Raw genomic sequence first — 22,992 nt, 5'->3', positions numbered from 1 at the left:
ACCTCTTGCACGGGGCACCACAATCTCTCTTGCCTTGAGAGAGTTCTCCGTAGAGAACTGCTTTCGGTAACCTGAAGTCATCTGTGCGAGACTTGTGGCCTGACCAGTGGAGCTGCTTGAGCAGCAAAGCGGCTTCAATGCTTGGAAGTTGGGTCTCCTCCAGGATCTTGTTGTTGGAGACACGATCCTACCAGCTGATACCCATGATGGAGCGGAGGCAATGCTGATGAAAGTGCTTGAGCAACCGGATTTGCTTGTGGTACAAGACCCAGGCGTTGGAGCCGTATAGCAGTGTTGTGACGACAGCAGCCCTGTGCACCTGGATTTTTGTGCACAGACATAGCTGGTGGTTCTTCCACACATGCTTCTGGAGGCACCAGAAGGCACTGCTGGCTCTGTCGAGTTGATTGTCAACGTTCCTTACTACCATAGCATCACTGGAGATAACCCTGCCCTGGTAGGTGAACTACTCAACCGTGGTGAAAGGGTGCTCATCAAAGGTGATTTGACGTGGGTTGTAAGTGCCACAGGGATGCTTTTGATGGGGAATCATTGTTTTCTTCAGACTGACCATTAACCTGAAAGCTCTTGCAGCCTTGGCGAGTGGAGTGACTGCAGCCTGTAGGGTGTCCTCAGTGTGTGTGAGAAGAACACAGCCATTCACATATCGTAGCTTGAAAATGGGCTCTTGCATGGTTTTTGTTCGGGCGAGAAGGTGGCAGAGGTTGAAGATATTTCTGTCAATGCGAAACTGAATGTAGATGCTCTCCAAGGTCAGCACAGGCACAGTCAGCTAAATCGCTTAAACTTTCTGTGAATTATTAATCATCTTGAGTGTTTGAGATTTTGCGTATGAAATCTAGTGCAAATGTGCTGGAGCAACAAATGGAGAATCCCAAAGAGCATTCTTTTAGAATCAGAGAGCTTATAGAACAGAAACAGGTCCTTTTGCTCTCTGACAGTCAAGTACCCATTTACACTAATTCTTTCTCTTTACCGTTAACTGTTCTCTTCACCCTTCCCTCAGATTCAATTACATGCTGTAACATTTGGAGAAATTTACAATGACAATTAATCTACTAACTTACACATCTTTGGCATTGGGAAGGAAATTGAAACACGGAGAGGAAATCCACACAACATCAGGGTGAACATGCAGGTTACACACAGGCAGCATCAGTGAGCCAGTAGCTATATTAGCAACACTACCATGAATGCCAATTGTATAAATTCAAATTATTATTTCAAATGAGTGCTTCATGCCCTATCTCCTAAAATTCTGTAGGGGAATGCCAGAAGTTCATCATAATCTGATGTACATATCTTGGATCTTTTTTAAACTGTGTATAGCCTAGCGTAAGTTATTGAGTCACCCAAAAAAGCTAGAGCACAAAGTCTGTGTTAACAGGATATGGAGCAAATATCAACAGCATTAGACAAGGTCACATTAGGCAAGCCTGCTAATGATTTTTGAGAATGTAACTAGTGGAATAGATGAGGGAAAACCAATGGATGTAGTGTGTTTGGATTTTCAGAAGGCCTTGATAAAATCCCATGGAAGAGGTTAGTGCACAAAATTAAAATATATGGGATTGGTGGTAATATATTGAAGATGAAAAAAAATTGGTTGACATTCAGAAAACAATAGGAATAAATGGCAGTGGGTGGCTTTTGGGCACTTAAAATGTGATAAATAATTTGAATGAGGTAACCATATGTATAAAGTTTGAAGACTGGAAACTGGGTGGGATTGTGGGTTGCAATGAGGATTTGAGGAGGCTTCATGGCAATTTAGAATAATTGAGTGTGTGGGTAAAAATGGCGGATGCAATATACCATAATCCGGGGTTATAGGAGAAACAGAAAGTTAGGGTATTATTTGAATGGCGATTGGGAAATATTGATTAACAAAGGGACCTGAGGGTCTTTCTCCATCAGTCACTGCGAACAAACATGAATGCAGCAAGCAGTTATGGTTGATTGTATAGTGACTTCTCTGTAAGAGGTTTTAAGTACAGATACAAGGTTAAATTGCTATAATAATGTAGAGTTTAGGTGTCCCTATGCCTGGAGTATTGTGTGCGAATTTGATCCTGAGAAAGGATATACTTTTATAGAAGAAATGCAGCAAAGGTTTTTCATACTGTTTCCCACAATGGTAGGACTGACATATGAAGGGAGATTAGATTGATCACATCTATACTCAGTGGAGTTTAAAGAAATGAAAGGAGATCTTGTTGAAATAAACAAAATTCTTGCAAGTTTAGACAGCATATGTCCCCTGGGCGGGGGTGCATCTGGAAAGAAGAAGTGAAAGTTTCTTGGGTTCAGACATTTAGGACTAAGAAGAAGCAAAATTTCGCCTCTGTGGTTAGTGAAATTCTGGAATTATCTACAACATATGATTATAGAGACCAAGTTGGTGAATATGTGCATGAAGGTGATGGATAGATTTCTAGATACACTAGGCATCAAGATACTGAATGTGGGGAAGAGTGCAGGAATATGGTATTGAGAAAATGATCTGCCATAATCCCACTAAGTGGCAAAGTAAGTTTGAAGGACCAAATCAAAGGTTCATTTATTATCGAAGTATGTATGCAGTATACAGCTTTGAGATTTGTCTTCTCCAGATAGCCGTGAAACAAAAAAAAACTTGGAAGTTGTTCAAAGAAAAATATTAAACACCAACCCCCCCAGCACAAAAAAAACTTACAAATCGTGCCAGATTTAAATCGTGCAGCGGCATCAACCCCTCACCGCACAAAAAAACTTACAAATCGTGCCAGATTTAAATCATGCAGCGGCAGCAAGAACACCAGTGTAGAGAAACAGATTGTACAAACTGCAAGAACAAGCACTACCTCTCCCCGCACAGAAAAAACTTGCAAAGCAAATTGTCCGGATGGCAACAAGAAAGAGCGGGCTAAAACACAGAATATGAAAGACATAAAACCGAAGAGAGTCCAGTAAAATCCATAAATCGCGGAACTTCGGTAATATCCTTGACAGCCACAAGGAAGAAGGAGACTACTTGAATGTAGAGGCAGAGCAGCGAGGGAGATAGGTCATCACTCACACCCACAGACACCTTATCTGGCAGCAACGAGCGATAGGGAATCACTTTATCTGGCAGCAGCAAGAGGCAGATAATTGGTGCTGAATTCTCACTCACCTTCTGCATTCACCTCGATGTTACAATCTTCCTCGATGCTATAATCAATTTAGAGTCGACAATGGACTTGGACCCCGTCTCTAAGCTTCGCCACGAGGTTGACTGTGCTCATTCTCAGACAGCAGAGTGCTAGATCACTCAATTGATCTCCAGACTGTTCATTGCAGACTCTTAACAGTTCCAGGAACACATTTAAGATAAAAAGATGATGCACATGAAGTGAAATAAACAGTTTTGTGGACTATCTGGTAGATGTCACCCAAGGAATCATTGTTTGCTGGTGGCATCTTGTCTGAAAGCAAATGACCTATTCCTACTTCCTATGTCTCTACTTTTTCTTACTTGTTACCTTAAGCATCACTCATTTCAGTATTTATTGAATTTTTAGGAAAATGTAAGCACATGTATTTAGATATGGTGTTGTAAATATAGCTGGAATACTTAAAGCAAAGTGTCTTACAGCATATGAATAAAGCTTTATCTGCTTTGCCTCAGTCAGGGGTTCCCAACCTTTTTTAAGCCATGGACCCCTACGATCAACTAAGGGGTCCATGAACCCTAGGTTGGGAACTCCTGTGCTAAATGTTAACTTAGCCTATGACTCTTATTTTGGGTGATTCATTTGGATTTTAAAGATGTTCTAAGATCCTTTGAGTAGTGAACTCAGTAGGTATTCTGTTTGGCAATCTACTTTTTACCACAGCTGTAAAAAGAAAGTTTTTAATCATTTAATTTGTTGCTTGTTTGGGGAATTTTGCTATTTAATGAATGGATTTTTGTAACCATTTTTAGCCAATATACAAAGATATGTTAAGGAACCACACCCAGTCAAGACTTCTAGCATTCAATGATTTGCAGTTTTGTACATTTTCTAATTTTTATCCTATTTAGTTAACTCAGTAAAACTAATGATTATTGAGAGTTGTCTTCTCAAGATAACTATTAGAGACCTTTCCTTGGGCCTGGACCCCATTATCACCAGGCCACTGTCTTCCGATTGTTACAAATCTCATCACACCACGATACTTCCCCTCAACAACTTCCAACTTGAGTTCTCCAACTCAGCACTGCCTCTCTTATCCAAGATCCTTAAATAGAACTCTCTGGGTGGGCAGATTATCTCTGCCTTTTCTTGCCACTGAACTCATTTCGACAATATCTTGACTCTTTCATGTCTCCTTTTTTCTAGTCCCTTCCCACTTGCTTCCAGGAGAACTCTGCTATCCTCTACCAAGTTCCCTGGCCCAACAATTCCATTTACCATGGACACCCAGTCTCTTTATACCTATATTTCTCCATCAGGAATTTCATAGCCATTCATTTCTTTCTGGAAAAAAAACTCATCCAATACTCCTCCACTAATACTCTCCATCTTCCTGGTAGAACTTATCCTCACTCTCAACAACTTCACTTTTAAATTATTTAACTGTACAAATCAATAGTGTAGCAGTGGCCACCTCTATGGGCCCTGGTTACACCATCTTATTGGCTCTGTGGAGTAGTACTTGTTCCAAACCCTTCTCTAACTCCTCCTTTGTTACATCAGTGACTGTATTGTGCTGCTTCTAGTACTTGTGGAATTTGTCAAATTTCTCACCAACTTTCACCTTGTATTCAAATTCACCTGGGCTATTTCTGATACCTTTTATTGCCTGGATGTCTCTGTCACCATCTCGGGCAATAAATTATCCACCGATATCTTCTATAAATCTACCTCACACTTCCTCCCACACTATCTCATGTAAAGACATCACCTCCTGCTCTCTATTCCTCTGTCTTAGTTGCATCTGTTCTCCTCAAGATGAGACATTCCAGTCCAGGACTTCTGAAATTTTTTTCCTCAGGAAATGTAGCTTCCCCTCTGCCGTAGTTGATTGAGTCCTCACATGTTTCCTCCATTTCTCACACTTCTGCTCTCTTGCATTCCCCAAACCCCCTGATAAACACAGATAACTTTCCCCTACTCCTTATTTATTACAAAGTACAAAAGTAAAAAGTGAGTACAAAGCCTGTAACAAATCACCATGGTTCACTGATGCCATCTTGACACTAACCTCCCCATCTAGTATGCTGTCTTTTACCATTTCCCCAAGCTCCAGTGAGATCCACGACCAGCCACATCTTCCCTTCCCCACGCCCATCCCTTCTGCTTTCTGCAGGAATGGTTCCCTCCATAACTCTGATGAATTCCCCTCCAGCCTTAGGAATGAAATGCTTGTTACTACACCTCTTCCCTCACCATCCTCCAGGAAACTGAATGGTTGCTCCAGAAGTGGCAGACATTCACATGCACTTCCTCCTCCCTGGTCGATTTTATGCTCGCAATGTGGTCACCTCTATGTTAGCAAGATCAGGTGTGGACTAGGCGACTGTACTTAGAGCACCTGTACTCTCTCCAGGTGTCATCTTGGCCTTTCAGTTGTGTATCATTTCTATTTTCCTTCCAGACCTTCACCAAACTGTCTTGTTCTCAGCCATCAGTACTGCTATAATGAGATTAAATGCAAACCAGTAGGCTACATCCTGATGGTATGAGTATTGAATTTTCCAGTTCTGGGTACGTTCACCTCTTATGTTCCTCTTCCACTCACATCAGTTCATCCATGTTATCTCTCCCTTTGTTTCCCTTATTCCATTTCTCCACCACTTCCCCCCCCCCATCCCCCTTCATTCTGTGGACTCAACACCTTCCCCTACCTGGTTCCCTCTGCCCATCACACACTTGTCTATCTACAAACCCCATTTCCAGAAAAGTTGGGATATTTTCCAAAATGCAGTAAAAACAAAAACCTGTGATATGTTAATTCACGTGAACCTTTATTTAACTGACAAAAGTACAAAGAAAAGATTTTCAATAGCTTTACTGACCAACTTAATTATATTTTGTAAACATACACAAATTTAGAATTTGATGGCTGCAACACACTCAACAAAAGTTGGGACAGAATTAAAATAAGATTGAAAAGTGCACAGAATATTCAAGTAACACTGGTTTGGAAGACTCCACATTAAGCAGGCTAACTGGTAGCAGGTGAGGTATCATGACTGGGTATAAAAGTAGCGTCCATCAAAGGCTCAGTCTTTGCAAGCAAGGATGGGTCGTGGCTCACGCCTTTGTGCCAAAATTCGTGAGAGAATTGTTAGTCAGTTCAAAAGGAACATTTCTCAACGCAGGATTGCAGAGAATTTAGGTCTTTCAATATCTCCAGTACATAATATTGTGAAAAGATTCAGAGAATTCAGAGACATCTCAGTGCGTAAAGGGCAAGGTCGGAAACCACTGTTGAATGCGCGAGATCTTCAAGCCCTCAGGCGGCACTACCTAAGAAACCGTCATTGTATTGTGACAATTATAGCCACCTGGCCTCAGGAATACTTCAGAAAACCATTGTCACTCAACACAGTGCGTCGCTGCATCCAGAAATGCAACTTGAAACTGTATTATGCAAGGAGGAAGCCATACATCAACTCTATGCAAAAACGCCAGCGAGTTCTCTGGGCCCCAGCTCATCTCAGATGGACCGGAAGACTGTGGAACCGTGTGCTGTGGTCAGATGAGTCCACATTTCAGCTAGTTTTTGGAAAAAAAATGGGCGTCGAGTTCTCTGTGCCAAAGATGAAAACGACCATCCTGATTGTTATCAGCAAAAGGTGCAAAAGCCAGCATCTGTGATGGTATGGGGGTGCATTAGTGCCCACAGCATGGGTGAGTTGCATGTATGTGAAGGTACCATTGACTCTGAGGCGTATATTAGGATTTTAGAGAGACATATGTTGCCATCAAGGCGATGTCTCTTCCCGGGACGTCCATGCTTATTTCAGCAGGACAATGCCAGACCACATTCTGCACGGGCTGCAACAGCGTGGCTTTGTAGACAGAGAGTGCGTGTGCTTGACTGGCCTGCTGCCAGTCCAGATCTATCTCCTATTGAAAATATATGGCGCATCATGAAGAGGAGAATCAGACAACGGAGACAACGGACTGTTGAGCAGCTGAAGTCTTATATCAAGCAAGAATGGACAAAATTTCCAATTGCAAATCTACTACAATTAGTATCCTCAGATCCAAAACGATTAAAAAGTGTCATTAAAAGGAAAGGTGATGTAACACAATGGTAAACATACCTCTGTCCCAACTTCTGTTGAGTGTGTTGCAGCTATCAAATTCTAAATTTGTGTATGTTTACAAAATACAATTAAGTTGGTCAGTAAAACTATTGAAAATCTTTTCTTTGTACTTTTGTCAGTTAAATAAATGTTCGCGTGAATTAACGTATCACAGATTTTTGTTTTTATTGCATTTTGGAAAATATCCCCACTTGTCTGGAAATGGGGTTTGTACTTGGGTTTCTTCTCCCTTTGCTTCACCTTTTGTATCCTCTTACAAACCTGTTTTGATCTGCTCATCATCCCTCTCTTATATAGGTCCACCTGTCACCTATCAGTCTGTCTGATCTCTGCCTCTCCCTTCATTTATACTGGTGTACTTCCCTCTGCACTCTTGGTCCTGATGCAAAGTCTCAGCCCCAAGCATTGACCTCCACATTTGCTGCCTGAGTCACTGAGTTTTTTCAACATTTTATTGGTGTTTGCTTTAGATTCCAGTATCTGCAGTCTCTAATGTCTCCAACCATTAGATGTTGATGCTCTGAGGTTTTGGAATTCTTCTGACAAAACTCCATATGAAAAAAATAGTAATTAATGTTCATGAAATTTCACCATGAGAATAAGAAATTACTGAATAATAATAATGTTATTATAAAACAATTATTATTTTTATATTATACATAATTATAAAATAATTATTATACTGTGTTTAAATAGGATTATTAATAATACATTGTTTAATAAAATTGACTTGGAAAGCAAAATTTGGAAAAGGTTAATTATACAAGGTGAGTTTAATTCTGACAATTGTAAAGCTTTACATGTATGATACAAAAAAGCTGATTTAATAATATTTCTCCATGATTACTTAGAGAGAAACTGGAAGACGTTAGCTAGATTACCATGATCTCTATGGTTGATTTCACTTGTCCTAATTATCCAAAACAAAAGGCAAATTCTGCTTTATTAGTACTTAACCTTAGTTTCCTTGTTTTGTTCCTTACTTAGTAGCTATCAGTCTATCTTGAACTACGCCTTCCAGTGTCCTTGTCTAAATAGTCAAAAAGTTGGAAGGCTATATGGGAGAGAAAAAGGTTAAGTTGTTCTTTGAGCAGGTTAAAAGGTCAGCATGACATCATGGGCTGAACGGCCTGTCTACTGTACTGTTCTATGTCCTGATTAATCATTTTATTTTGTTTTCATTTTCAGCTCCAGAAGTTCTCAGTGCCCATCAGTATACCCAACAATGTGACACATGGAGCATAGGAGTCATTATGTATACTTTGTAAGCAAATTCTGGAGAAAATTAATGTTAATTTTATGTGGGATGTGTATGCACTTGTGTGATTTACGTAATATAAATAACAATCCTGATACTTCCTGATTAATTGCAAAGCTCATTAGCAATTGCCAGAATTATTTTGAAAAAGGTAATTATGTTGTAGCTAAATAGTCATGAAATCCGTATATGATAGATCTGTTTGTCTCCTAGAGGAAGTTACTGACTTACCAAACTTACATAGTTATTAACAATATAGAGTTAAACTGGATGCTTTAAAGTATAATTAAAAGGTACAACAATTAGAACAAACAAAAACATTAAATATTTGTCATTGATCCTTTTTTAAAAAACCCTGTTTTTATCTTGGCATTTTCTCTGATTCCTTTATTTAGATCCATGTCCGTGCAGGCTTTCAGAGTTTAAATAATCTATTTCTGTTGTTATTTCTTACAACAATTTTCCTTTTTATTTCTTTAGAATTTTTAAACATATTCTAGCCATATATGAATGCTTATTCTCCTTTATACCTTTCCAGCATTCATCATATTTAAATTTTACATTCTATTTTCTTTCAAGCAAATTTATTTATTTTATTTTTTATTTATTTATTAAGATACAGCAGGAAATAGACCCTTCCAGCCCTTCGAGTCATGCTGCCCAGCAATCCCCAATTTAACCCTAGCCTAATTATGAGAGAATTTACAACAACCAATTAACCTACCAACTGGTATGCCTTTAGATTGTGGAAGGAAACCCGCATGATCACAGGGAAAATGTGCAAACTCCTTACAGACACTGCCAGGAAATGAATCCGGGTTGCTGGTACTGTAAAATATTTTGCTAACAGCAATGCTACCGTCCCATATTTGTTATGTCAGTCTTCCCAGTACTCCATAGTTTCAACTTTTATGCTACTCATTATTTCTGTCTCATTATTATTCTTTGCTCAGTGGGATATGTCAGTAATGGAGAGAGAAGAAAAACTGTGTATAGAAGGTTCCGTGGGTCCCATTGGGTCTGCCATCTGGAATGAATGTAGAGTGGATTCTGATTAATTGGGCCATCAGTTAATTGGGGCAGGCATTTATTTGGGTCAACTCTTAAAGACTAAAAACTAATCGAGAAAATAGCTGTGATTTCCTTTGTTTATTTGGGACACTATGTCACTTAATAGGGGCAAGAAACTTTTGCCCAATAGTTTCTAACTAACGTCATTTGCATGCACTTGTGTGGCCATTAGACACTACACCATGTTTAGCATGATCTGTTTTTAAGTAGCATGAGTTGCTTGTGTTTGTGTTCAAAAAGCAGTGATTTTTGTCACTGATATTTGGTAATCAATAAGCAATAAGACAACAGTAACTTTTGCACACTGTGCTTTAAAGCATTCAAGCTTGGAGATGACAGAAACGGCTGGGAGTGAAAGTGAAATGATTTCAATACTTCAACAAGTTAATCATCTTGAATGTTACAATGAAAATAAAGATTTGGAGGAATTAATCATCTAAACCATTGTTTGAAGGCCGTACATTATCTGCATTAGGCATCTACACTGATTTTGTTTGTTTACTGTCAATCAAAAGAACATGGCAGATTAATTCCATAAGCCATAAGGCATAGGAGCAGCATTAGACCATTTGGCCTATCTAGTCTGCTTCGCCATTGTCATGGCTGATCCATTTCCCTCTCAACTCCATTCTCCTCCCTTATCCGCATATTCTTTAACATCTTGACTAATCAAGAACTCACCAAACATCACCTTAAATGCACCCAATGAGCTGGCCTCCACAACCACCTATGGCAACAAATTCTATTGATTTACCACCTTCTGGCTAAAGAGACTCCTCTTCACCTGTGTTCTAAATGGATCTCCCTCTGTTTTGAGCCTATGTCCTCTGTTCCAAGATTCCCCCACTAAAGGAAACATCTTTTTCACAGCAGGCCAGGCATCATCTATAGGAAGAGGTACAGTCAACGTTTTGGGCCAAAACTCTTCATCAGGACTAGAAAGGAAGGTGGCAGAAGTCAAAATAGGAAGGTTCACCACTACGCTGTATGTAGTCCTGAACACCATGCTGTGAGTTCTTGGCCTGAAGGGAAGTTGTTGCGGGAAATTGATGCTGAGATGGTAGGTCAGTCATAATCTCATTGTATGGTGGAGCACCGATGAGAGGGTTAATGACCATAAGACAAAGGAGCAGAATTGGGCTGTTCAGCACATCAAATCTGCTCCATAATTCTATCATGACTGATTTATCTATGCCTCTCAACCCCCATTCTCCTGCCTTCTCCGGATAATATTTCACACCCTTACTGATCAAGAACCTGTCAAACTCAGCTTTAAATATACCAAAACATGAGAAAATCTGCAGATGCTGGAAATCCAAGCAACACACACAACATGCTGGAGTAAGCCAGGCAGCATCTATGGAAAAGAGTAAAACAGTCGATGTAAACACAAGGAAATCTGCAGATGCTGGAATTTCAAGCAACACTCACAAAAAATGCTGGTGAATACAGCAGGCCAGGCAGCATCTATAGGAAGAGGTACAGTCGACGTTTCGGGCCAAGACCCTTCATAAGGACTAACTGAAAGAAGAGATAGTAGGAGATTTGAAAGGGGGAGGGTTAGATCCGAAATGATAGGAGAAGGCAGGAGGGGGAGGGATGGCGCTAAGAGCTGGAAAGTTGATTGGCAAAAGGGATATGAGGACGGAGAAGAGAGAGGATCATGGGGCGGGAGGCCTAGAGAGAGGGAAAGAGGGGGTGGAAGCCCAGAGGATGGGCAAGGAGTATAGTGAGAGGGACAGAGGGAGAAAAAAAGTGAGAGAGAAAAAATTTAATAATAATGAATAAATAACGGATGGGGTAAGAAGGGGAGGTGGGGCATTAACGAAAGTTAGAGAAGTCAATGTTTATGCCATCAGGTTGAGGGCTACCCAGACAGAATATAAGGTATTGTTCATCCACCCTGGGTGTGGCTTCATTTTGACAGTAGAGGAGGCCGTGGATAGACATGTCAGAATGGGAATGGGACATAGAATTAAAATGTGTGGCCAGTGGGAGATCCTGCTCTCTCTGGCAGACAGAGCGTAGGTGTTCAGTGAAACGGTCTCCCAGCCTGCGTTGAATCTCGCCAATATATAAAAGGCTGCATCGGGAGCACCGGACACAGTATATCACCCCAGCCGACTCACAGGTGAAGTGTCGCCTCACCTGGAAGGACTGTCTGGGGCCCTAAATGGTGGTGAGGGAAGAAGTGTAAGAGCATGTGTAGCACTTGTTCCGCTTGCAAGGATAAGTACTGGGAGGGAGATTGGTGGGAAGGGATGGGGGGGATGAATGGACAAGGGAGTTGCGTAGGGAGCGATCCCTGCGGAAAGTAGGGGGGGTAGGGAAAGATGTGCTTAGTGGTGGGATTCCGTTGGAGATGGCGGAAGTTACAGAGAATTATATGTTGGACCCGGAGGCTGGTGGGGTAGTAGGTGAGGACAAGGGGAACCCTATTCCTAGTAGGGTGGCGGGAGGATGGGGTGGGAGCAGATGTGTGTGAAATGGGGGAGATGCATTTGAGAGCAGAGTTGATAGTGGAGGAAGGGAAGCCCCCTTCTTTAAAAAAGAAGGACATCTCCTTCGTCCTGGAATGAAAAGCCTCATCCTGAGAGCAGATACGGCGGAGATGGAGGCGATGGCATTTTTGCAAGAGACAGGGTGGGAAGAGGAATAGTCCAGGTAGCTGTGAGAGTCAGTAGGCTTATAGTAGACATCAGTAGATAAGCTGTCTCCAGAGATTGAAACAGAAAGATCAAGAAAGGGGAGGGAGGTGTCGGAAATGGACCAGATAAACTTGAGGGCAGGGTGAAAGTTGGAGGCAAAGTTAATGAAGTCAACGAGCTCAGCATGCGTGCAGGAAGCAGTACCAATGCGGTCGTCGATGTAGTGAAGGAAGAGTGGGGGACAGATACCAGTATAGGCTTGGAGATGGATTGTTCCACAAATCCAACAAAAAACAGGCATAGCTGGGCCCCAGACAGTCTTTCCAGGTGAGGCGACACTTCACCTGTGAGTCGGCTGGGGTGATATACTGTGTCCGGTGCTCCCGATGCGGCCTTCTATATATTGGCGAGACTCGACACAGGCTGGGAGACCGTTTTGCTGAACGCCTATGCTCTGTCCACCAGAGAAAGCAGGATCTCCCAGTGGCCACACATTTTAATTCCACGTCCCATTCCCATTCTGATATGTCTATTCATGGCCTCCTCTACTGTCAAGATGAAGCCACAGTCAAGTTGGAGGAACAACACTTTATATTCCGTCTGGGTAGCCTCCAACCTGATGGCATGAACATTGACTTCTCTAACTTCCGTTAATGCCCCACCTCCCCTTCGTACCCCATCCGTTATTTATTTATTTATTATTAATTTTTTCTCTCTCTCCTTTTTCTCCCTCTGTCCCTCTCACTATACTCCTTGCCCATCCTCTGGCCTTCCCCCCCACCCCCCCCTTTCTCCCTAGGCCTCCCGTCCCATGATCCTCTCCCTTCTCCGGCCTCATATCCCTTTTGCCAATCAATTTATCAGCTCTTAGCGCCATCCCTCCCCCTCCTGTCTTTTCCTATCATTTCGGATCTACCCCTCCCCTTCCCACTTTCAAATCTCCTACTATCTGTTCTTTCAGTTAGTCCTGATGAAGGGTCTTGGCCCGAAACATCGACTGTACCTCATCCTATAGATGCTTCCTGGCCTGCTGCGTTTACCAGTGTTTTTTGTGTGTGTTGCTTGAAACTCCAGCATCTTCAGATTTCCTCGTGTTTATGTCGACTGTTTACTCTTTTCCATAGATGCTGCCTGGTTTACTCCAGCATGTTGTGTGTGTTGCTTGGATTTCCAGCATCTGCAGATTTTCTCATGTTTTGGTATATTTAATGCTGCGTTTGACAGGTTGTTGATCAGTAAGTGTGTGAAATATTATCTGGAGAAGGCAGGAGAATGGGGGTTGAGAGGCATAGATAAATCAGTCGTGATAGAATTATGGAGCAGATTTGATGTGCTGAACAACCCAATTCTGCTCCTTTGTCTTACAGTCATTAACCCTCTCATCGGTGCTCCACCATACAATGAGATCATGACTGACCTACCATCTTAGCACCACTTTCCCGCAACAACTTCCCTTCAGGCCAAGAATTCACAGCATGGTGTTCAGGACTACATACAGTGTAGTGGTTAACCTTCCCAGCTTCTTACCTATGTATTTTTGACTTTTGCCACCTTCCTTTCTAGTCCTGATGAAGGGTCTTGGCCCAAAACGTTGACTGTACCTCTTCCTATAGATGCTGCCTGACCCGCTGCATTCACCAGCATTTTTTGTGTGTGTTGCTTGAAATTCCAGCATCTGCAGATTTCCTCGTGTTTTCATCTTTTTCACATCCACTTTATCTAAGCCTTTCATTCTTCTAAATTCCAGCCAGTACAGGCCCAGGGGATTCAATAGCTGATCATACGATAATCCTCTCATTCTCAGAATCATTCTTGTGAACCTCCTTTGTACCTTTTCCAATGTCATCACGTCCTTTCTTAAATAAAGGGCCCAAAACTGCTCACAATGCACTGTGAGGCCTCACTAGTGCCTTATTTAGCCTCAGCATTACATCCTTGCTTTTATATTCTAGTCCTCTTGAAATGTATGCTAACATTGCATTTGCTTTCCTCACCACCAACTCATCCTGCAAGCTAACCTTTAGTGAATCCTGCACAAGAACTCCAAAGTCCCTTTGAACCTGAGTTTTGTATTTTCTCCCAGTTTAGAAAATTGTTTATGCCTTTATTCCTTCTACCATATTTCATGACCATACACTTCCCTCCACTACTTTCCATCTGCCACTTCTTCGACCATTCTTCCAATCTGTCCAAGTCCTTCTGCTTCCTAATACTATCTGACCGTCCACCTATCTTTGCATCATCTGCAAACTTGACCACAAAGGCATCAATTCCATCATTGAAATAATTGACATATAATGTGAAAAGAAGCAGTCTCTATACCTGTGGAACACCACTAGTAACCAGCAGCCAACCAAAATAGGCTCTCTTTATTCCCACTCGTCTCGCGTGCCAGTCAGCCAGTCTTCTATCTGTGCTAATATCATTCCTGTAGTACCATGTGGCACCTTGTCAAAGTCTTCTGAAAATCCAAGTAAACAACATGCACTGAGTCTCCTTTGTCTATCCTGCTTTTTATTTCCTCAAGGAATTCCAACAGGTTTTTCAGACAGATTTCCCCTTAAGGAAGCTATGCAGACTTCAGCCTATATTACCATGTTCCTCCAAGTATCTGAAAACCTCATCCTTGACAATCAACTCCAACATCTTCCCGACCACTGAGGCTGGGTTAACTGTCACATAATTTCCTTTCTTCTGCTTCTCTCCCTTTCTGAAGAGTGGAGTGGCATTTGCAATTTTCTATTCCTACAGTTATTCCAGAATCTAGCGATTCTTGAAAGATTGCCACTAATGCCTCCACAATCTCTTCATCTACCTCTTTCAGAAACGTATGGTGTAGTCCATCTGGTCCAACTATGTTATCTGTTGTAACTTCAGACCTTTCAGCTTCCCAAGCACCTTCTTCTTAGTAATGGCAACTGCACTCACTTTTGCACCCTGACACTCTTAGATTTCTGGTATACTACTGGTGTCTTTCATGGTGAATACTGACGCAAAATGCTTATTAAGTTTGTCTGCCATTTTGTTGTCCCCCAATACTACTTCTCCTGCATCATTTTCTGGATGGCTAATATCCACTCTTGTCTCTTTACTCTTTGTATATCTGAAAAAAAAAATTTTGGTATCATCATTTTTCATCATCATATTTCATCATTTCTCTCCCTATGGTTTTTAAATTGCCTTCTGTAAGAACTTTCCAATCCTCTAACTTCCCACTAACTTTTGCAAAATTATATACCCTCTCTTTTAGTTTTATATTGTCCATGACTTCCCTTTGTCAGCCATGGTTGCTTCATCCTCCCTTTAGAATACTTCTTCATATTTGATGTGTCTTTCTTGTGCCTTCAAATTGCTTCCAGACACTCCAGCCATTGCTGTTCTGCCATCATCCCTGCTAGTGTCATCTTCCAATCAACTTTGGCGAACTCTGTTCTCATGTAATGCCCTTTATGCCACTGTAATACTGATACATCAAATTTCATCTTCTGCCTCTCAAACTGCAGGGTAAATTCTAATATTCGATCTCTGCCTCCTAAGGGTTCCTTTATCTTAAGCTTCCTAATCAAATCTGGTTCATTTTAGAACATGCAATCTAGAATTGCCTTTTCTTTAATGATATCAACCATGAGCTGCTCCAAAAAGCCATCTCATAGACATTGTACAAACTCCCTCTCTTAGGATCCAGCACAAACCTTTTTTCCTAATATCCTTGCATATTGAAAACCCCATGGCTATTGTAGTGTTGCCCTGTTGCATGCCTTTTCTATTTCCCATTGAATTTTATATCCCACAATTCAATGAGATTCTTTCCTCATTTGGAGATCTGTATATAACTCTTATCAGGGTCTTTTCATCCTTGCAGTTTCTTAACTCTGTCCTCAAGGATTTTACCTATTGTGATCCCATGTCATCTCTTTCTTAAGGATTTGATTTCATTTTTTTTAACCAACACAGCCATCTCACCCTCTCTGCCTTCCTGCCTGTACTTTTGATATAATGTGTATCCTTGGATGTTAAGCTTCTAATGATGATCTTCTTTCAGCTTCAGCTTAGTGATGCTCACAGTATTCTACCTGCCAATCTAAAAATATGCTCCATCATTGCTGCCATCATGTCAAACTGAATATTGTGCAAAGATTTTCCTGTCCCACCATAATTCATGAAACTCTTCAGATAGTAATCCACTACATGTAGTACAAATTCTATAGGAATTAATTGCTTTAAGATCTCTGGTCCTGGAGGACTATTGGACAGAGATAAATTGATATTGAATGGATAAACAATGTGCATAATTGTACTAATGACTTGAGGATCACTTGTCTTGCGTACATGCTGTATACTCTTAAAATCCTCTTCTGTGATTATGGATAAAGCAAGAAATCAATAAATCCTGCAAAATTGAAACAAATGTTGAGCAGTTTATCTGGAAAGAGAAACGGGGACTTTATCTGAAGCGTTAACTCTTTCTTTTTCTATCGATGCTGTCTGACCTATTGTGAATTTCCAATATTTTCTGTTTCTAGATTAACTTGATAAAGTTTATATATACTTTGGCATTTAGTATGTGTTCCATTGTTGTACTATTCCTAGGCTATTGTTGAAATAAAATTATCAAAATTATGCAAACTAAGGAATATAAAATCAGTTTTAGTGAGAAATACGAATTATTTTGATTCCTTTAACATTTTGTTCAATTGAATATTCAATAAAAAAGGGGGGAAAAGTTTCTTCAGGAAGACTATTGACTGATTCCAAACTTGTTTTTTTTTCTATTACTTGATATATTTCCCCCATTGGATTTTGAATATGCATTGCTTTTATAGCTCTGTAGAATCTCATAGTTTTAAAGGCTTTTTCCTCATTTTTGATTTATTATTCCCACTCTTTAAATCTGATATATGCCCGTTTTTATTTTGAGATATTATGGTACCGGATCATGATAGAAATATGCTATTAGAAATGTGATGAAAAGTGAACTATTCTACAACATTAAGTGCATGTATTTGTGAGACATTTGGTATTGTATATCTCAGTTTACTTTAATCTCAATACAGGGAGCAAGCAGGAGAATTAGGCACTCTTGATCCAAGTACAACAAAACATATACAAGTTCATCCACAAAGATTGTTTACAAAATTTCCCTTTCTCTACAATAAAATACTCCACTAACTTGCCTCTGCTACTTCTATGGTACAAATGAAAACGTACTAGGCATATAATTATGAAGTTCTCTGCCTATTGTATAGCACAATGTAAAAGGAAGTGTCTGTCCACAGTGCCTATATCAGATATTGTTGTCAATTTATGGTGATGTAATTTTGCTAACTGAATACTGGTTACTTTTTGCCAAATTATACTGATTTTAATTTTAATGGATATAGCTGTAAATGTGCTGGTGGTATTTTACCAAGTGACATTCTTGGAAGATAAGGATGAGGTGTTGCAATTATTTACACCTGTGGAACATATTGATTGTATCTCAGTCCAAAATAAAAGATCACATAATATTGTAAGAATATAAGAAAACATTGTGAAAATTCATGTAATATATTATATAAAACAGTCAACAGCATTTTGCTGCCTACAGTGCAAAATATAAATCTGAAACTGGCATTATTTACAAATGAATTTGAACTCAGAATATTTGATGAGAGAATGATTGAGATTTGGTTTGTCTAATTATTTTGATGGTTACATAACAGTCTGCAAAAGGCATAACATTACTGAACTGGATTGTACAATTAATCCACAATTACTTACTCATACCTTATGTTATATGTGCCAACAAAACAAATGAGAGAGCTAAGTTTCTTGTGCTATGAAGCTATCTTTAAATGCAAATCATTGAGAGGGTTGTATCAGCATCTAAAAGGAAATATCCTTTGATTCTTTTCATGCAGACTTTCTGGAGTTCCTCCATTTGTGGCAAGTTCAGAAGAGAAGCTTGCTGAATTGATAAACAGGGGGGAGCTTCGCTTTGACAGTTCAGTTTTACAGGAAATTAGTGATGGTGGTAAGTAAAAGATCAGTTTTATCTATTTTGACTTGCACCTGGAACAAAGTCAGTTCAAGAATGAACATGCTCTGGTAGAGCTTGGATGGAAGCATGGAAAAATTGCAGGAATGTAGTGTTCAGTTTGGGTGGATGTGGAGAGGATATATCCTCTGGTGGTAGTATCCCGAACTAGATGGCACAGCCTCAAAACTGAGGGGCGACCTGTTAAAGCAGAGGTAAGGAGGAATTTTTTTAGCTAGAGAGCAATGAATCTGTAGAATGCTCTGCCACAGACTGGAGGCCAAGTCTGTAGGTATATTTAAAGCAGAAGTTGATAGTTTCCTGATCGGTCAGGGCATCAAAAGATATGGTGAGAAGGCAGGTGTATGGGGATAAGTGGGAACCGGGATCAGCCATGATGGAATGGCGAAGCAGACTCGATGGGCTGAATGTCCTAATTTTGCTCCCATGTCTTATGGTCTTATCTCTTTATTCCAGATGCATGGTTTGTAGGGTTGTTGCTCACATTGGTCTTGAAAATTACTTGGAAGTTTTAAAAATGGTTTTGTCTTGCATTTAGAAAAATAACCCAATTGTTCTGAGATTGCCCATTTTTAAAATAGCTTCAGATGTTGGTTAAAGAAAGGTTCATTTTGAAAAAGATACTGGCCATTGTAAGTAACAGAGAAACAATCTCAGAAATTCAAGATCAAAGATTCAATGTTGTTTATTGTCATTTGTCAGTACACAAGTGTAAAGGAAATTGAAATTACTGTTACTCTGGATGTAATGCAGCAAAATATGCATGAAGAAAATAATAAAAAAAAACATAAATACACTTGACTAACTCATATACGCTGAATGTATGTACATAAAATAACGCTAGATACAGGAGTATCTGTACATAATGTGACTCTGAAATGAAATGATTAAGTAGTGTTGTGGGGTAGATTAATGGCTGGAGGTGTTGATCAGATTAATGGCTTGGGGAAAGCAATTGTTTTCGAGCCTAGTGGTCCTAGCATGGATGGATGCTGTGCAGCACCTTCTCTGATGGGAGTATGTCAATCAGTCCATGAGCATTGTGGGTGGGATCTTAAAACCATAAGACATAGGAGTAGAATTAGGCCATTAGACCCATCGAATCTGCTCTGCCATTCCATCATGGCTGATTTATTATTCCACTTAACCCCATTCTCCTGCCTTCTCCCCCCCTCCCCTGATGCCTTGACTAAACAAGAACCTATCAACTTCTACTTTAAATATACTCAATGACTTGACCTCCATAGCTGTTTGCATCAATAAATTTCACAGACTCACCACCCTCTGGCTAAAGAAATTCCTCCTCATCTCTGTTTTAATGAACGCCCCTCTTCTGAGGCTGTGGGCTTTGGCCCAAGACTCTCTCAGTGTAGGAAACATCCTCTCCACATCACCCCATCTAGGCCTTTCAATATTCGATACGTTTCAATGAAATCCCCCCTCAGACTTCTAAACTCCAGTGAGCACAGGCCCAGAGCCATCAAATGTTCCTCACATGTTAACCCTTTCATTCCCAGAACCTCCTCTGGACTCTCTCCAATGCCAGCACATCTTCTCTTGGATAAGGAGTCCAAAACTTTTCACATTACTCCAAGTTCAGTATGACCAAAGGCCTCACCATTACATCCTTGCTCCTATAATTTAGTCTTCTTGAAATGAATGTTAGCATTGCATTTGCCTTCCTTACCACTGACTCAACCTGCAAGATAACCTTTAGGGAATCCTGCACAAGGACTCCCAGGTGTCTTTGCACCTCTGATTTTTGAATTTTCTGCTCATTTAGAAAATAAACTATGCCTTTATTCCTTCTACCAAAGTGCATGACCAAACATTTCCCTGTACTAAATTCCATCTGGGACTTCTTTGTGCATTCTCCCAATTTGTCTAAGTCCTTCTGCAGACTCTGCTTTGTCAAAATTACATGCTCCTCCACCTATCTCTGTATCATCTGCAAAGTTGGCAACACAGCCATCAATTCCATCATCCAGATCATTGATATCTATTGGAAAAAGAAGCGGCCTCCATACTGACTTTCGCAGAACACCACTAGGCACCGGTAGCGAACCAGAATAGGCCGCCTTTATTCCCACTGTTTGCCTCCTACCAGCAGCTATTCTTCCATCCATGCTAGTATCTTTCCTATGTTGTTCCACTGTCATTCCTGCTAGGGTATCTTTCCAGTCAACTTTGGCCAGCTCCTCCCTCATGGGTCCATAGTCCCCTTTGTTCAACTGCAATACTGACACTTCTGATTTTCCCTTCTCCCTCTCAAATTGTAGTTTAAAACTTATCATATTATGGTCACTACCTCCTAATGGCTCCTTTACCTTGAGTTCCCTTATCAAATCTGGTTCATTACACAACACTAAATCCAGATTTGCCTTCTCCCTGGTAGGTTCTAGTACAAGCTGCTCTAAGAATCCATCTCGAAGGCATTCCACAAACTCCCTTTCTTGGGGTCCAGTACCAACCTGATTTTCCCAGTCTACCTTTGTTAAAATCCCCCATAACAACCATAGCATTACATTTGCGACATGCCAATTTTAACTCTTGAATCAACTTGCACCCTATATCCAGGCTACTGTTTGGGAGCCTGTAGATAACTCCCATCAGGGTCTTTTTGCCCCATGAATTTCTCAGTTCTATCCATACTGATTCTACATCTCCTGATTCTGTGTCGCCCCTCGCAAGGGACTGAATTTCATTCCTCACCAACACAGCCACCCCACCTCCTCTGCCCACCTGTCTGTCCTTTCGATAGGACATATACCCTTGAATATTAATTTTCCAGCCCTGGTCCTCTTGCAGCCATGTCTCTGTTATTCCTACAACATCATACTTGCCAATTTCCAACTGAGCCTCAAGCTCATCCACTTTATTTCTTATACTTCGTGCATTCATATACAGTACTTTTACTCCATTACTCCCCTCACCTTTCACATCGATTCATATTGCCCTTGACCATACTCTCCGATCCCTTCCTGAGCTTTCTGCCCCGTTAATTCTGTTGTCTTTCTTAACTTTCCTTATTCTCTCTTTCCCTTTAACTCCATCCTTATATTTCCTCTCCTCCCCCCCACTACTTAGTTTAAACACACCCAAGTAGCAGTGGCAAACCTGCCTGCCAGAATGCTGGTCCCCTGCCTGTTAAGATGCAACCCGTCCCTTTTGTACAATTCATCCTTGTCCCAAAACAAATGCCAGTGGTCTAAGAATCTAAATCCCTGCTTCCCGCACCAGCAATTCAGCCACACATTCAGATCCCCTATCTCCCTGTTCCTGCCCTCACCAGCATGAGGAACTGGAAGCAAACCAGAGGTAACCACCCTGAAGGTCCTGCTTTTCAGCCTTCTTCCGAGTTCTCTGAAGTCACGCTGCAGAATTTCTTTCCTCCTCTTCCTGACGCCATTTGTGCCGACATGCACTACCACTTCTGGCTGTTCACCTTCACCCTTGAGGATGCCCTGCAATCAGTCCGTGGCGTCCTTGATCCTGGCACCAGGGATGCAACACACTATCCTTAAATCCTGCCTGTTGCCGCAGAAACCCCTTTCTGTACCTCTCACTATGGAGTCCCCTACTACCACGGCTCTGCCTGATGTCTGTCTCCTCGGTTTTGCCTCAGCATCAATTTTTGACTCGCAGACCTGTCCACCTCTCAGACTGGCAGTGTCTTCTGTCCCAACAGCTTCCAAGAGGGTGAACCTGTTTTCAAGAGGTACATCCCCCGGGGTCTCCTGTACTCCAAGCCTCCATCCCTTCCTCATCATTGCCCCCCTTCTCTCTTCCGGTGTCTTCGGTGTAACAATTGCACTGTAGGTCCTGTTCAGAAAACTCTTGTTTTCCCAGATGAACTTGAGGTCATCCAGTTGCTTCTCCAGTGCCCCAACATGGTCCTTCAGGAGCTGAACCTGGACACACTTTTCACAGTTGTAGCAGCCAGAGGCACTATTTGCATACTGCATACTGCCAGTGTCTTCAACAGTGAAGACTGATGCAAATAGTTACTAAGTTCATCTGTCATTTCTTTGTTCCCCATTACTGCTCTCCCCCTTTTTCAGTGGTCTGATATCCACTCTCGCCTCTCTTTTACTTTTTTATATTTTAGAAAAAGCTTTTGGTTTCCTCTTTCATAGTATTGGCTAGCTTACCTTCATATTTGACTTTTTTCTCCTTATGGCATTTTAGTTGCCTTCAGTTGGTTTTTAAAGGCTTCCCAATCCTCAATAACTTCCCACTATTTTTTGATTTATTATATGCCCTGTCTTTTGCTTTTATGTTGTCTTTAACTTCCCTCGTCAGCCATGGTTGCCTTACCCTCTCTAAAGAATATTTCATATTTCCTGCGCCTTCCAAATTGCTCCCAGAAACTCCAGCCATTGCTATTCTGCCATCATCTCTGCTAGTACCCCCTTCCAATCAACATTGGCTAACTCCTTTTTTATGCCTCTGTGATTCATGCCCATGTAATACTGATACATCTGACTTTACCATCTCCTTCTCAAACTGCAGGGTGAATTCTGTCATACTATGTTCATAAAGGGTTACTTTATCTTAAGCTCCCTAATCAAATCTGGTTCATTTCAGAGCACCCAATCAAGAATTGCCTTTCCCCTAGTGGGTTCAACCACAGACTGCTCTAAAAAGTCATCTTGTAGGCATTCTACAAATTCCA

The 22,992-nt window shown here is 41.0% G+C and overlaps 1 protein-coding gene across 13 annotated transcripts in view; it reads left to right on the top strand.

Annotated features, from left to right (window-relative positions):
- stk33 (serine/threonine kinase 33) overlaps positions 1–22,992 on the top strand; it is a 226,891-nt gene that overhangs the window by 133,667 nt on the left and 70,232 nt on the right. For all 13 annotated transcript variants that reach the window (XM_072272561.1, XM_072272555.1, XM_072272558.1 and 10 more), the window contains 2 exons: positions 8,492–8,567; positions 18,181–18,293. In XM_072272561.1, coding sequence (XP_072128662.1) covers positions 8,492–8,567; positions 18,181–18,293 — 189 coding nt within the window. The remainder of the gene's footprint in view (positions 1–8,491; positions 8,568–18,180; positions 18,294–22,992) is intronic.

Source organism: Mobula birostris, chromosome 11, assembly GCF_030028105.1.
Source record: "Mobula birostris isolate sMobBir1 chromosome 11, sMobBir1.hap1, whole genome shotgun sequence".
NCBI lineage: Eukaryota > Metazoa > Chordata > Chondrichthyes > Myliobatiformes > Myliobatidae > Mobula > Mobula birostris.
This window is presented reverse-complemented; position numbering and strand designations above follow the sequence as displayed.